This window comes from Chlorocebus sabaeus, chromosome 1 (assembly GCF_047675955.1).
Source record: "Chlorocebus sabaeus isolate Y175 chromosome 1, mChlSab1.0.hap1, whole genome shotgun sequence".
NCBI classification, from domain to species: domain Eukaryota; kingdom Metazoa; phylum Chordata; class Mammalia; order Primates; family Cercopithecidae; genus Chlorocebus; species Chlorocebus sabaeus.
In genome coordinates, this window is record NC_132904.1 from 14,384,154 (window position 1) to 14,400,016 (window position 15,863).

Sequence of the window (15,863 nt, forward strand, 5' to 3'; positions counted from 1 at the left end):
GCTGTTTATATATTTCCCCAAGTTCTTGAGTTTATTTTTTGTGTGAGAATTTTCCACCCTTGAAATTCCAAATGACATGTTTCTTCTCTTTCTCAGACCATGCTTTCATTTCATTTCAGTCAATGTAACATTTCAGCCAGGTCTTAGGAGTTTAGAAATCTGATTGGATTGATTCATACTAAGCTGTAACAGCCTTCCAAGATGAATTGGAGTTTTTTAAAAACTCCATGACCTACACAATTCTTTAGGTGCTGGAATTGCACACTTTCAAATCGCATCAAGTGTAAACATTCAATTGTGTAGAGGTTAATTTTTTAAGGAGAGATGAGGATAGGTGTTGGTTAATACTGCTAGACTTTATTACAAAAGACAATTCTATCAAGATTTCTTTTGTTTTTTAAATCTAGACAATCAGAAAGAGTGAAAATGCCAATTTTTTTTTTTTCTTTTTCCTACAGCTGCAATGTTCACAGCAATCCAGCTTCCCATAATAGGGTGGGAGAGCAAAGCCAAATGAGGCCATGGCTTTTTTGTGAAGTGTATTTCTTTTTTGTTTTTAGATCAGGGATTCAGAAATTTTAATATAAGTGTTCAATTAGAAAGTTATTATTATAGTGCATTGTATGTGTCCTTTCCATCATCTGGATTCTTCCGCTTTTTTTGTCTGGCTCACTGTTACTCACGCTCCAGTCTTCATCTTAGTGGTCACTTCTCTCCAGAATGCCCATGACCCCTTAATATAGCAGTGCTGCAAACACCAAAAGCCGAACTTATAACCAGACTCACAGGCAACACCTTGTCCTGTGCCATGCTTCACTAATGATGAGGAAATGAGAAAGAGTAGGAGAAAGGAGGCAAAACAAATATCATTTCCACAGCAGAGGCCTCAAGGTCAGCCCACTTGATTCTCTGGAGATCCTATTCTGCATAACAATGATGAAAGGTAGCCTGGGAAAGCCATTTGTCTGAGGCTTCACCTTTGATACATTACTAGTTACTAAACTAAGAGACAGATTCTATTCTTTAGTGTGGCCATGCCTCATAAATCCATACATAGCAGGGCTATTTATTTCCAATAAAGTATCCATATAGATTAGGTATATTCTATTGACAATTTTATTAAAGTTCTTCATTTATCTTCCAGATAGTAGATTCTATCAACCAAGTTACATAAAGAGTTCTGATTCCCAGAGGTAAGAACTGAGCCTGGCTTTCTGGTGACATGTTTACTGGTAACCCCGTCCTTCCCTACAACGCTTAAGCATATTTAAAGACTATACCCTCCCCTGCCTCCAGCCTGGACTGTGAGCTCCTCAAGAGCATGGCTGTGTCTTTTAACATCAAGTCTCCATGTGCGAAAGAGTTCCTGCCGTATCATAAATGCCCAATCAACATTTGTAAGTGAAGAAAGCTATTCTGTGGTGTCTGCTTTAATATTAAGAGATGGCTTGCCCAAGATTGCTAAGCAGCTTCATTGTCTAAAATGGAACTAGATTCTGTGGGTAGCAGGTCCATTGGTGCCACTCACAGGGGGCCTCAAAGTAACCCGCCAACCCCACTGATCTGCGGGAGTCTTTATTGTCTTCCAGTACAGAGACGTAAAATGGTATATTCTTCTGACACAGATACTTCTGGTGTCGCACCAGCAGCTGTGCCATGTTGCCTTTCTTTCGGTATTTTTCCATGCAGTAGCCCATTCCTACTTCACAAGAAGGGTCCATGGTTATCCATGAGATTGGGGTCCCCTCTGGGCCGAGCATACAGGCTGCTGGCAGGACTTCTATGCAGCGCATGATGTAACGCAAGCTCCTCTCATTCTTCCCTCGCTTCCAATTGTCATTTACCAGCCTGGAATAAGAAATATCCAGCTGGGCATAATTAAAGTTGGGAGTTTTCCTGTAGAAAACATAAAGAAAGACAACAACTTTCATCCCCACTCTTGTAATTTCTGGGTACCATTCTATTCTAGAGATCCCAGGCCCTCTTCTTGTTTAAAGACCCACCAGTGCAAAGTTGCGTATTTTGACCATTGATAACCTTTATTCATCCCAAGCAATGGATTCATACTCTCTTCACTCCAAAACTGATTTATGTGAGTTACAAAAATGTACAAGGAATGGCAATTATAAATGATCAGCACATGATTTTTGTACCTCTCAAATTCATCATCTGGTTGGCCTATCTCTGCCCAGCTTCCGAGCTTGCTTTTATTGGAGGCATGGAGTTTCAGGAAATCTTCTGTAATAAAGAGGCCTGCTCTTGAATGCTCTACCTTCACTGAATTTGAAAATGCAGCCGCTCTTATCTCCTCACCCAAACTTTCTTGAAGACCTGGGAAGAAATGCAAGAAAGCAATATTGTCAGACATGGAGTTCTCTACTTACACTACTCCCACCTGATTAATACCTCAGTGCTTAGTAGTTCTCAGACTTGAGTTTACACCACAATCAGATGGAGTCCTTGTCACACCACAGATTACTCTACCTCTCCTATCCCCCAGAGTTTCTGTGAGTTTACACATCTAATGAGCTCTCAGGTGATGCTAATGCTATTCGTTGAAGACACAATTTGAGAAGCACTGCTGGTTGCCCATTTCTTCAGACTTGTTACCTTGGATTTGGAGTCTCTGTTTCCAGTTGATGATCTCACAATTTTTCAAAACTTCTTGTGATTTTTGAGGGTCTTTGGAGAATATACGATATACATTTGTGTATGAGTCCATGTCGTCTGTCATCTCCTGTATAGGGTGGTGAGAGGTCAGATCATTCCCTTGAACTTTTTCTTCACCTCTCGCTGATTGTAATTATCAGAAAAATGAAAATTGAAAGGAAATTTTTAACACTGGCCCATGATGGCTGCAGTTGGGCACACGGACAATAAAACCCAGGCCTATAAGCTACTGCTGACCTCTTAACTGTGTAACTGGAGTTTGTTAAATATTTAACACTGACAGGTACTGGTCATAAACCTGCTTATCAGATGCATAACAAAAACAGGATGAAAGCAGTCACCCTCCACCAGGCCTTAAGATACCTCACCTTTCTTCCTACCCACTCAACTGCACAGTTACCTTATTTTATATATAGCATCACCGAGAACCCAGCAGAATCAAAGGAATGCAACAATTCCTTCTCTCCCTGCTTCACTTACCCCGTTTGTCATGCGTATCCCCCTGCTATATATACTGTGCCCCATGTAACCTCCTGTGGGACATATTCTGGGTTGAACTGAGTCTGTGTTGCTAGGATTAAGTCCTTAAACTTGGATCAGAATAAATTTAACTGTGAATTCTCTAAGTTTTATGGCCTACTGTATCACCAGACACCTAGAACCTATAGTGTCCTAGAATCTACAGTGTCCAGGGCTTGAGCAAGATACTTTAGTGAATATAAACATTAAGGAGACATTGCCTTTTCCCAAGGCTACAGGATATCAACCTATTCGAAGAGTGACATTGCCTTTACAGCCAGAAGCCCACAAAATAGAATGAAGTAACTGAATTTTTGGTAGCACTCTGCATAATTTATGTGGTGTTAGACTCAAGGGTTTGAAAGAAAGAGACTCGTCATCCCATTCTGGCAAACCACAAACTTCATGGGACGATGAGTATCTGTTTCTCAGGGGAAATATAAACAATAAGCGTGAGAGTTTTAGCAGTGAATGTATTAATATTATGTTGAAAATTATATTGTTAAGAGTAAAATGGAGGATAGTGTAAGTAATTTTAAAGAAACCTTCAAGAATTTGAGGGTGCTTTTATAAATGCAAGTTCCTGAATATGGCCAAGACTGACACCTCAGTGAATTTAAAAGAGTAGATGTTTTAAAAGACCCGATTTTAAAAGACTGACTGAAAATAGCCAAGTAGATAGTCAAGAAATTATAAAAAGAATATCAACCTAGAAAATAGCAAATGGAACAATTTGTAAAAATGAAAGCCATAATTAATGAATTGTAGAACAAGACAGAGTGCAAAGGATATATAAAGCCAAAACTTCATTTTTAATTGGCAAAAATAGAAAGAGGAGAGAGAGAGAGATAAACTTCTGGTAAGGGTTTCGAAGGAAATACATGAGAAAGAGAAAAAAGAAAAAAAAAAAGGCTTAGCATATGAGCTCTGAGAATGGAAATAGAAAAGAAAATAAGACTTATAATAGCAGATTATATACTACTCCAAGGCAACATATTTACTGATAAAGAAATGGATGTTATCCCTCAAGAATAAACTATCAAAATTGACTTTCACAAAATAGAAAATTTCAACAAACTAATAGAAAATATCAGAAATTGAATTAAACAACTACCATTTGAAAAGTGAACAATAATGATGGCCTCCATCTCCATCCATGTTCTACAAAGGACAATATTTTATTCTTTTCTATTGCTGTGTAATATTCCATAGGAATATACATACCAAGTTTTTTTTTTTTTATCCAGTCTACCTCTGATGGGCACCTGGGTTGATTCCACGTCTTTGCTATTGTGAACAGTGCAGCAATGAACATACTAGTGCGTGTGTCATTTTGGTAGAATGATTCATTTTCTTTTGGGTATTTATCTAGTAATGGCATTGCTGGGTCGAATGGCAACTCTATTTTAAGTTCTCTAAGACATTTCCAGACTACTTTCCACAGTGTGATAATCCTAAGCAAATTAATGATGTAACGGAAAATCAAATGTCACATGTTCTCACTCATAACTGGGAGCTAAGCACTGACCATACATGGACACAAATGTTGGAACAATAGACATTGTGGACTCTACAGGGTGGAGGGAAAGGGGCTGGCTTAGAAAACTACCTATTGGGTACTATGCTCACTACCAGGGTGATGGGATTTGTCTGTACTCCAAGACTCAGCATCATGCAATATTCACATGTAACAAATCTGCATATGTACCCACTTTATCTAAAAGGAAAGTTGAAATTAAAAAATAAAAAGTAGCCAAAATCAGATTATTTTACATTTAAATTCTACATAAGCCAAAACCAAACACATAATTTTAATAGTAGACGTTGGTAACAGATGAAAAGATCCTAATTCCAAATCTGGTAAAGAAACAACAAAAAGAGAGTTACTGACCATATTGGCTTTTGAATACAGATGCAAAAATTCTGAATAAAATATTCAGTAGCATATGAAAAGAATGTGAACATGAACAGTTTGTTTTAGAAAGGCCAGAATGACTCTGATCAGAAAAGATCTCTTAGTGTAATAAATTAAAGGAGAAAAAAATTACATGAGTATACAAATTGTCACAAAAAGACAAAAATGAAATAACATAAAATTTGCCCTTCATTCTAAATATAATTTCTATGAAAGTAGGAACAACAGTAAAGTGCTCTAGTAAAGACAGAATTAAATGCAATTCCAAATGTAAGTGGTTATAGCTATTTCATTAAAATCAGGAATGAGACAAGGATAGAACTATTATTATGGTTAGTTGGTATTGTTTCTTAGGTTGTGCATTATGCAATAAGGCAAGAAACTAAAAACCCATACAAATATTGAAAAAGAAGCAGCAAATTACTTTGTTTGTAGATTACAGTATTACACATTTAGAAAATCCAAGAAACTTCAACAAAAACAAATAACACAAACAAACAGGATTTTAAAGAATAGTGTGACATATTTGGAAATCAAGAGTATAAATAGAAAGAAATCACAAAATAATAATCCTCAGAAATAGAAAAGGAAAAATAATTTAAGAATCTTAAAAAAATTTATAAAATATCTGAGGGTAAACTTAATGGGAAATCACGTAGTTTACCACAGGAAAACATTAATATTTCACCAGATGGCATAGAACACAAAGTGAAAAACATGAGAGAAAGACCATATTTATTGATAAAAATATTTAGTATCACAAAAATATTAATCCTTCCACAATTGTCTAAAAAAGCTCCTCCAATACAAGTCACAATTGCAATAGTTAGTTGGGGTAGTTGGGGAACTGAGAATTTAGTTTTTGCTCATATAGCTCTTAAGTTTATAAGAAATAGGAAAGTAAGAAAATGATTAGTGAAGTGTGATTTGCTTTATTAGATACTAAAACTTGCCACAAAACAGAGAAATAGCATGAGAAAAGACTAGAAACAAATACAAAAGTAGCTACAAAATATATAAAAGTGTTATATGACAAAATAGACATTTATGTTTCAGTAGTGGAATGATTTATTTACTAAGTAGTACTGACATAATTAGCCAGCCATAAGGGAGATAAATATAAAAGAATGTTAATTCATGCTATTCAAAAATATATTCCAAATAGAATGAAGTTTGAAACGTCAAAAGTAAAAATTAATTCACTGTAAGACAAAATACAAAAAACTTGTATGATCTTGGATTAGGAAAAATCTTCCTAATTATTAACGAAAAAAAAAGAAAAAAACAAAGCCTCAGAAATCATAGTGAAAAACATAATATATTTGATTACATGAAATTAAAAATTTCTTCATATGGAAATCTCTATCAATAAAATAGAAACTAATTCTAAATTGGGCAACAAATTTGTAGCATACACCTTGTGTTAGTATCCCCAGTATCCAAAACACATAGAGAATTTTAAGAATGACACATAAACCCCTGTGTAAAAATGGTCAAACAATATAAACAATTTAGAAGTAAACCCCAAATGACTGACAAACATATGAAAATATATGTTGAATATCACTAGTCAGGGAAAAGCAAATTAAATCTACAATAAGATGCCACTTTTCACCCACCAGTTTGGCATAAACTAAAAGATGGATAACATTCAGTGCTGGTGAGAATGTGGGAAACAATTCTTCCACAAATTGCTGATGGAAATAAAGCTGTGGAATCCTTTGGGAAGGTAATCTGGCAGTGCCTACTTAGGATAAGATAAGCTCTGACTTGAAGGTATCCCTTTTGGAAATCAATTGTACGGAGCAAAGTTTCCAGGATGTCAAGACATGTATACCAGGATGTTTATTGAAGCATTGTTTGTAGTGGCAAAGAAGTATGAACAATTTGAACCCAACAGGAGGAGAATGACTGAATAGCATTGCATAGACTCTATGGAATGCCACAGTTATTAAAACGAATACGTTAGTGCTGTATTGATTCACTCAAAGCAATGTCCATATGTCAAGGGCAAATTAAAAAGTATGACAGAAGAGATCATAAGTGAATATCCGTTTGTGTGTTAATATGGGCAAGGACACTGATTACCCCAAGGGGTAGAAATGGAGGAGAGGAGGGGAAAGGAGGTGAGGTGTTATTAAATTCTTAAAATCATGCTGGATTTTTCCACTTGTATAATCAGCATATATTATCTTTGTGATTAAAAACCAACAAAGAAAAAGTTAAGTTTTTTCTACAAAAATTCTCCTGCATCTCACCCTAAAAAGTTCTTACTCAAAATTGCATTGACTTTCAATACTGAAAGAAACGTGTTATAATATGGAATCAGACTAGATGAATGTATTTCCAAGTAAATTGCAGCATACTTCATTCTTTCCATTTTTTTGGTCACATATGTATGGCATGGAACTTCTATATTTTAATATTTTTGTTTATTGACTCACTTTTTTTTTTTTTTTGAGACGGAGTCTTGCTCTGTCACCCAGGCTGGAGTACAGTGGCACAATCTCGGCTCACTGCAACCTCCGCCTCCTGTGTTCATGCCATTCTCCTGCCTCAGCCTCCCGAGTAGCTGGGACTATAGGTGCTTGCCACTATGCCCGGCTAATTTTTTGTATTCTTTAGTAGAGACGGGGTTTCACTGTGTTAGCCAGGATGGTCTCGATCTCCTGACCTCGTGATACACCCTCCTCGGCCTCCCAAAGTGCTGGGATTACAGGCATGAGCAACCACGCCCAGCCTATTGAATCACTTTATAAAAACTAGCCTTGTTCAAAGCAATGCATATATGAAGTTACGGTTTAATGGTACAGTTACGTTGCTACAATACACATAGCAACTACAAAGTTACTGAAGTAAAAATATTTGACTTCGTACAGTTATTTAGCATATCACGCTTTGAAGAAATTGGACCATGGATTCAATAAACTGAGCATTAATCTTCGATCCCACATTGTCAGGAAGCCAGGAGATCAAAAGAACTCCCTGGGGAAGGTGTTAGGCTCAGCTTATTATTATTTGGGGGCTCAGCGTCTATAACCACATGAAGCTGGGCTGGCCATGAGGCTTCAGTTCACTAACCAGATGTGCATGAAACAGACACAAAAAGGGAAAGTCTTTAGGGCAAAAAAATAGACCTAGGTTTGTATTACTATTTCAGCTTAATCGTGTATTCCTTGTGTGTCCTCAGCCAATAATGGCTAATTATGGCAAATACCATTTAGAATTATGTGCTGTGTACTAAGGGTTTGACATATGGTTTCTCATTTATCTTGAGACTACCTTGAGTAATCCTCTGAAGAAAGTCCTCTTATTTTTCCCATTTTAACAGATGATAAAACTCAGAGAACGGCCTATGGTTATATAGCTAGTAAAAGTGGCAGAGTCCACTGAACTTGAATTCAGATTGGGCAATGCTTTAACATCTGGTATCCAGCAGCTACATGACTTAATATTTCTCAGTGTGGTTTCCTTATCTCTAAATTGAAGATATTAATGGTCACTTCATAAAATTGTTCTGAGGATGACAGTCACTAATGAGCAAAGTGCTTCCACATAGTTGACACACAGTAATTTTGTGTCCCTTCCCTGGTTCCTGAGAAGTAACTTTATTTTTTAAGACAGGGTCTCACTCTGTTGCCCAGGCTGGAGTACAGTGGTGTGATCTTGGCTCACTGCAGCCTCGGCCTTCTGGGGCTCAAGCCATCCTCCCACCACAGTCTCCTGAGTGTCTGAGTATAGGCATGCACCACCGCACCCCGCTAATTCTGTTTAGTTTTTGTAGAGATGAGGTCTCACTATGTTGCATAGGCTGGCCTCAAACTCCTGGTCTCAAGCAACCCTTCTGCCTTGACCTCCCAAAGTGCTGGGATCACAGGTATAAGATACCATGCCTGGCCCTGAGAGGTAATTTTACTGGTCGATTTCTGGTTTGGTTTTTAAGTCACTGTTCCGATATCTCAGACACCCAACTTTCCCTGTAAAGTGGCCTCCATTCAGCCCCTGCAGGTAACCCCTGCCACCTCAAAGGGCCCTTAATCTGTGAGTGTCAGCCTAGTCCTTTTGCTCCCCTTCCCCCTCGAACCCTTTCTCAAATGTTTTATGCTTTAGAGGAAGAATAGGAATATGTGGCACTCATGTAAGGTGCCAAGTACGGAAGAAGTGTTTTAAAATACTCACTTTTCCTTTCACCCTATAAAAGCAGCCCTGGTGTCTGAACTGGTCAGTTCCTCAGGCCCTTTGGACCTGCCTGGATCCACCAGTCCCTGTGTGTGTGCCTACCTGTTTTTGAGGCCGGATAATAACCATCTGATAGTCGGGCCAGGAGTCCACCAACACCTCCATGTTGAAGGGGTTCCCGTGATTGATGTGATACACAGAGCCGTAAACCTGACAGAGGGATGAAAGGGAATAGGAGAGGTTGAGATTCCCAGAGATGGGGATCTGGATGTGAAGAGGAAGAGAAAAATGGAGGTCAAGAGACAGTACTGGGACTAAGACAGTGAAGGTGAGATGAGCAGCGTCTCCAGGACCATATTGATGGATGTGAAGTCACCAGCAAGCAGTCAGAACTCACAGGTAGGTGTCCTTGTGATGCCAAAGAGCTACTGTGCACTAGCTGGGCACTTGGCAATGCTCTTAGCACTTATAATGTATGAATTTATTTAGTGTCCACAACAACTTTAAAACGTAGGTGCTAATATTTTTCCCATTTTATTGATGAAAAGACCAAGGTAAAGGCACAGAAAGGTAAAGAAACATGCACAAAGTAATCCGACACTCCCATTGTTCCCTCACCTTCAGGGACACAGGGATGCTCCTGGCCAGGGATTTGTATAGGGCCAGCAGCTTCTGGGAGTTATTCAGTAGGATCATATTGTGGGATGCTTCAGTCCTTGAGCCCTTCAAGAAGAAACTCTGAAAAGAAGTGAAGGGAAAATGGTAAGAGACCAAATGTGTAAAATGCACTTTATACATTTCCATTGAAGTAGCGCTCATGATGCAGATACTGTTAGTGTCGTCTTCATTTGGAATACACCAAAGCTCAGAGAGACTAAGTAAATTTCTCAAATTCTTACAGAGATAAATGCCAGAGTCAGATTTTGAAACCATATATGAATGACTCCAAAACCCATGCCCTTCCTCCCTGCTGGAATGAAGAATCCCTTTTTTACCTAAAATATTGGGTTTACTCTCAGCTTCTCTTGATTAACTTAGCCAGTGATTTTTTCCCACATAGGTGCACAAGAAAAATGAAACAAAGGGGGTAGAACACAAACATCCCTGTGAATTTTCAAATGCCAAATTTTATAACTCCTACAACGTTACTGCTTACTACCAGTTCTTTCTGACCCAGTGAGATGTAAGAGGCCTTTAACTGGATCCAAGCCGGTTAATTCCAAGATCACATCCGTTCCTAGACCCAGTCCATTTTCTGTTGTGACTCCAAACCCAGTTTGGATCAGAAATTTGCTCAAAGCAACTCAGAGAGCTCAAAACACAAATATGTGAAGCTCCAAAATGCGAAAGGGAGCTTACCTATGATCCTCAGCCACTGTGAGAGATCAATGGACACAGTGGATCATGCAGGTACCTTTCGTGTTTACTCAGTGCTCCTGGAGATACTGGAAGCTCCACTTCAGATCCTGCTTCTGACACCATCTGATAAGAGAAAAACTTCAGCTGAATTAAATTTAAAGGCGTTTAATTGAGCAATGAACAATTTGTGAATCTGGCAGCTTTCAGAATCACAGCAGATTCACAGAGGCTCTGGGGGTTGCCTCGAAGTCAAAACGAATTTATAGACACACAAAAAAAAGGTATAGTGACATACAGAAACTGGAAGTGGGGTACAGAAACAGTGAGATTGGTTACAACTGGGCGTTTGCCTTATTTGAACACAGTTTGAACATTCAGCAGTCTGTGAGTGGTTGACGTATGGCTGCTGGGATTGGCTAACACTCAAGTATTGTTAGAGGTGCACACTACTAGATTAGGTTTTCAATCTTGTCTGATTATTAAGGTAGGTTACAGTTCACCCACAAGGACTCAAATGAAGAAGTACAGAGTCCTTCTCAGGCCATATTTAGTTTGCTTTAACACTTTGTAGCAAAATTCACTGGAAGGATTGTCCAGACATGCTATCTCCAATCCCCCTCCTATTCTTATCTAATTGAGATTTTGCTGGTACCATTCTACTGAAACACTTTTTAAAGCCATCAGTGATCTCTATGTTATTAAATCCAAAGGTCAATTATTGCTTCTCATCTTAAAAGATCATCCTTTAATGGACTTTCTTCAGTTGGTTTCCAAGACGACACTCTCTTGGTTTCCTTTATCTTCACTGGTTACTTCTCAGTCTCCTCAGTGGACCCTTCTTTTCTACCCAGTTTCTTAATTTTGGATCACTTCATGGAGTCCAATCATTGGTCCTCATTTGTATCCACACTTACTCCTTGGTTATCCCATCTGGTCCCATGGCTTTAAAATCAATCTACCTGCCAATGACTAACACATTTATATTATTACTCAAACTCCTTTACAAACTTAAAACATATATATCTATTGGCCTCTTCGACGTCTCTTGAATTCCATCCAATAGCCATCTCAAACTCATTTTGTCTCTGATCAGACTCCTTATCCACCCTCTCCACCCAGTCACTTCACTGGTAGTCTTTCTCAACTTAGTGGATGGCAACTCCATCTTTTCACATGTTCAAATAAAAACGCTTGGAGTTATTCTTAAGTATATTTTCCCCTTTCACTTTACATCCAATACATTATGACATCCTCCTAATTCTGGTTGGGAGAAAATTCTTCATGACCTCTCCCATTTCTGCATGTTTTAGGAGCAGAGACATTGACAGCCTTTGCTGCTAACTTTTCAAGGATGTTTGTAAAGAGGACAGCTTGGAAGCTAGAGATATTGCTTTCTTCTGAAGTGGAGGGCAGGTTTGCTTACTGTTCAGTATGAGAAAGATAATGTCTGTGTCTGGAGCAAACTTCAGACAGCTTTGCTTGCAGTACATTATAAAACATCTAGGCTCCGTAAATTCAGGGTTCCTTGGCTGCTGCACACATCTGTTGCATTTGCAACATTAATCTGCTTTTCTGTATTTCCTCTGTAGGACTTGTGGAGCCAGGAGGATGGACACAAACACAAAAATCCTTCTCCCTGTTTAGTGAGTCATAAATTAGTGTCTTTCACCCAGGAAGTTTGTGTCACCTGCCAGCATTTACAAAACAGTGCCCCAAGTAGGGCAAACTTTTAGATGCTTCACAGTTCTTGGCAGTGCATTCTGGATGGAGAATGTCTTTAGTCTTTTATCAATGGAGAACCAGAATGCTCCTTTTAAAACAAAAGCCAGATTTCATCATTCCTTTGTGCAACTCCTGCAGTAACTCCCAATCGCATTCAGAGGAAGAGATATAAATCCCTGTAACTGCCCTATAAGTTCTCCATGACTTAGACTCCAGTCACCTCCCTGACATCCCTCCAGTCACATCTGTGACCTTACTCTCTTTGGCCACTCTGCTTCAGGTACTTGGCTGTCATTTTTCTTTTGCCTGCATTCTGTTTTCTCATTAGACCTGGAGAAACCTCTATTATCTTCTTTAAGTCTTCACTTAAAGCCACCTGCTCAATGAGGCCTCCTTTGACCATCCTATTAAAAATTACAACTGCTCCCCTAGTCTCTCGGCAATGCTCCTGTGCCCCGTTGTCATTCTCTGTCTGTTTTCATTTTTTGTTGACAGGGTCTCACTCTGTCACCCAGGCTAGAGTGCAGTGGCTGAATCATGACTCACTGCAGCCTTTACCTTTCAGGCTCAAACAATCCTCCCACCTTAGTCTCCTGAATATCTGGGACTACAGGCATGAATCACTGTGCCCAGCTAATTGTTTTATTTTTATTTTATTGGGATGGGCGGGGGGGATCTTTGCCTCCCATACTGGTCTCATAATCCTGTTTATAGTTTTATAACCTTCTGTGCCAAACTCTGATGCCTTAAAATATCTAGCAGTGAGAAATATAAAACCCAGACAAAAATGTATGCTGACAATTCTGAAGACATTTCTATTTTTATTTTACAATAATTTTAATGATAACTTGCTAAAGATTTCCTTACGTAACATGAACATGAAAAAGACTTTGGACTTATTAACTTAATCTATGAGCACTCTTTTATTTATAAGCCAACTTGGTAGTGACAACATATAATGTAATACATGTGCCTACACATAAACACATCTAGATGCATATACACACAAAGACCCAATAACATTTACCTGGGAACTCAAGCTATAGCAATACAAACTTACCAGTCTGCAGACATGTCCACATGGCTGAACTTGGTTAACCTTGATAGGTAATCCACTGAAGGCTGTGAATCAAAATTTTGGGTAAAGCCGTTTCTGTGGCAGTTTAATCTTTAAAGGCCAAACTTCTCCAGACTCCAAAGAACACTGGGGTCAAACAGCACCACAGGAGAACACCACATAGTAACCTGGTACAACAGCAGCACAAAAGCCTGGATACATGGAATTTCAGTCCACTTTCCCATTCAATAGCAACTCCAAATTCAAACTATACTAGTGCCAAACAGTCTTACAAAAGAGTATCAGTTTATCAAATTCTAATTTCCCATGACTATGCAAACAGACACATGCAAACAGTCACTAAAACACTATGCAACTGCTTCAGGATCAAACAGCCCCAAAAGTGTGCAAACTGAAAGAGTTGGGGTGCTTCATCTCTCCATTGGTTAAACTCAATAAACCTGTAAGTGAAAATTCCTTCAGAATTTCTCAAATGGAGAGGAGCTGATCCCATTGTCTGGTACGCACAAAAGACACTCACTTGCCTGGATACACATACAATGAAAAGCCCCCAAGAGTGTGCATACTGGAACAATCAGGGTACTTCCCTCTCTTCATCATTTGGGCTTGTTCAACCTGCAAGTGGAAATTCCTTTAAAAATTTCTCAAATTGAGAGGAGCACATCCTTCTCTCTGAGCCCACAAAGGACAGTCACCTCTCTGGATGTCAAATTTTAAAGGCAGTTTTTCCAAGGCAATCAGGAACATGGAGAGAGAGGGAACTCATCTCCAGCCAAAATTGGGTAAGTAGCTGCTTAGGAGGGCTTTGAGACTCCCGGTCCATGGCAGGCGAGCCAAAGTGTTCCTGACTGGAGAACCAAAATCTTACTGAAACACCAGGGGTGTGGTCTAGGTCCTGCAGCTCACCGCACAGAAAACCAATCAATATCACCACCAAGGAAGAAGACTGAATTGGATGCTGTAGCAGAGGCGATGGGAGCTCAGTCTCAAATCCATCTCCCTGACCAACTAAAATTAGGAGTTTACATAGCAGGGAAGAAATGTAACAATGTGTAGCAAAACAGGAACTCAGGAGACCTAAGGAAGCAATCATAATTTATGAGAAGCCTGGTGTCCCATTGTCTGGATGGGATCATCTGATGAGTTTCAATTCTTTGATGCTTTTTGAGGGAGGTAGGGGTCCTTTACTAAGGAAGAAATTTCATATAAAACAAATGAAAGTTTCAAGCTTTGAGACCAGAGAGGTGAATTTCTATGTTTATACAAAAAATGATCTACGAGACTACAAGGGGGGTTTCAATCCAGTGCCAGTGCTAGCTCTGGTCTGCCTCAAATCTGCCTATTCTTCTGGCAAACTGTGTCAGGACCTTGGCCAGGAGATTAGCTTCCTCTCCCATCTGTGGGCTCCTCTCCCATCTGTAGGGCTGCTGAGCTTGGCAGTTTCTTAGACCACTTCAGTTCCAGAGCAAACTCCTTTGCATCAGCCTTTCAGACCAGCTCTGGAGTCTCTCTAGAACTCAGCCCGTACTTATAAGGTGCAGTGGGATAAGGCTGGAACTAGATGCCTTCCTCTCAGAAACACAAGCTATCTGACAGAGTGGTTTCTCTCTAGGACTCCAGCAGGGGATTCTCCAAGTCCACTTCTCTGATGTATCTAGTCTGTGGATCAAAACGGAAAGGTTTAGCCTTATGTGTCATGGCCTCAGACTCTCTGGGCCTAGCTCAGTTCTGATATCAGTCCCACCATACTCAGTATTAGTCATAAGTGACATCCATGGCAGCTTGGATTCTGGCACAGACATGGGCTCTCTGAATGGAAGCAATGAATTCTGGTTTCACAGGTGCTGAGGTTATGCTACTCCGCTTTGGGCTTTTCAGGCTCTGTGAGAGACCTGTGATTCTAGGCATCTCCAGCTGGCTACCCCTGAATGTTCTTCCGTCGTTTGGGAGTCTGCAGGTGTACATCATGAGGTCATGGGGAGTAGACACCTAGGAGAGCCATTTGCGCATGGCCCCACTTTCAGAGAGGGTCCCAAATTTGAGATTTCAGCGTTATCACCCAATGGTACAGAAACTCAGACAGAATGGAGGAAACACTTGCACCATAAATTACACACTGCCAAGAGTCCACTCTGAATTAATGTTTTTAAATTCTTGTTATGTTCTTGTGAGTAGAACAATAGTATTGCATGGCATTTTTGTCATCATAAGCATTCATTTATAAAATATACACATTTTAAAACTATTATCAATGTTTTGGTCTATCTTTATTTGTTGGTATACTTTGTACTACAAAATGGCAATGAGCTGGCCATCTTTGAACCCCTGTAACACCCTGAAACTCTTGTTCATGGCAGAGAATGGGGACTGCACGGCTGTGGGTCTATGGGAGGCTGGTGGAGCCTCACCCTCTGAGTACTC

At 39.4% G+C, this 15,863-nt stretch overlaps 1 protein-coding gene and 1 long non-coding RNA gene across 5 annotated transcripts in view; one reads left to right on the forward strand and one right to left on the reverse strand.

Annotated features, from left to right (window-relative positions):
- Positions 1-15,863, forward strand: part of LOC140711819 (uncharacterized) — a 130,681-nt gene that overhangs the window by 17,386 nt on the left and 97,432 nt on the right. Inside the window, exons 3-4 of one of the 2 annotated variants that reach the window (XR_012093105.1) lie at positions 1,145-1,193; positions 1,970-4,015. The exons of the other annotated variant lie outside the window; for it this stretch is intronic. This is a non-coding gene — a long non-coding RNA (uncharacterized lncRNA). Of the gene's footprint in view, positions 1-1,144; positions 1,194-1,969; positions 4,016-15,863 lie in introns of those variants that run through there. 2 annotated transcript variants of the gene reach the window in all.
- The window catches only part of LOC103235045 (glycine N-acyltransferase-like protein 1), a 29,636-nt gene continuing 14,998 nt past the window's right edge, over positions 1,226-15,863 (reverse strand). For 2 of the 3 annotated variants that reach the window (XM_037999280.2, XM_037999279.2), the window contains exons 5-10: positions 10,643-10,765; positions 9,902-10,021; positions 9,386-9,493; positions 2,611-2,737; positions 2,154-2,331; positions 1,226-1,896 (exon numbers count right to left, since the gene is read on the reverse strand). In XM_037999280.2, the coding sequence (XP_037855208.1) occupies positions 1,479-1,896; positions 2,154-2,331; positions 2,611-2,737; positions 9,386-9,493; positions 9,902-9,979 (909 nt within the window). In that variant the 5' untranslated portion in view covers positions 9,980-10,021; positions 10,643-10,765 and the 3' untranslated portion in view covers positions 1,226-1,478. The remainder of the gene's footprint in view (positions 1,897-2,153; positions 2,332-2,610; positions 2,738-9,385; positions 9,494-9,901; positions 10,022-10,642; positions 10,766-15,863) is intronic. The other variant, XM_073016064.1, reaches the window with a different exon arrangement.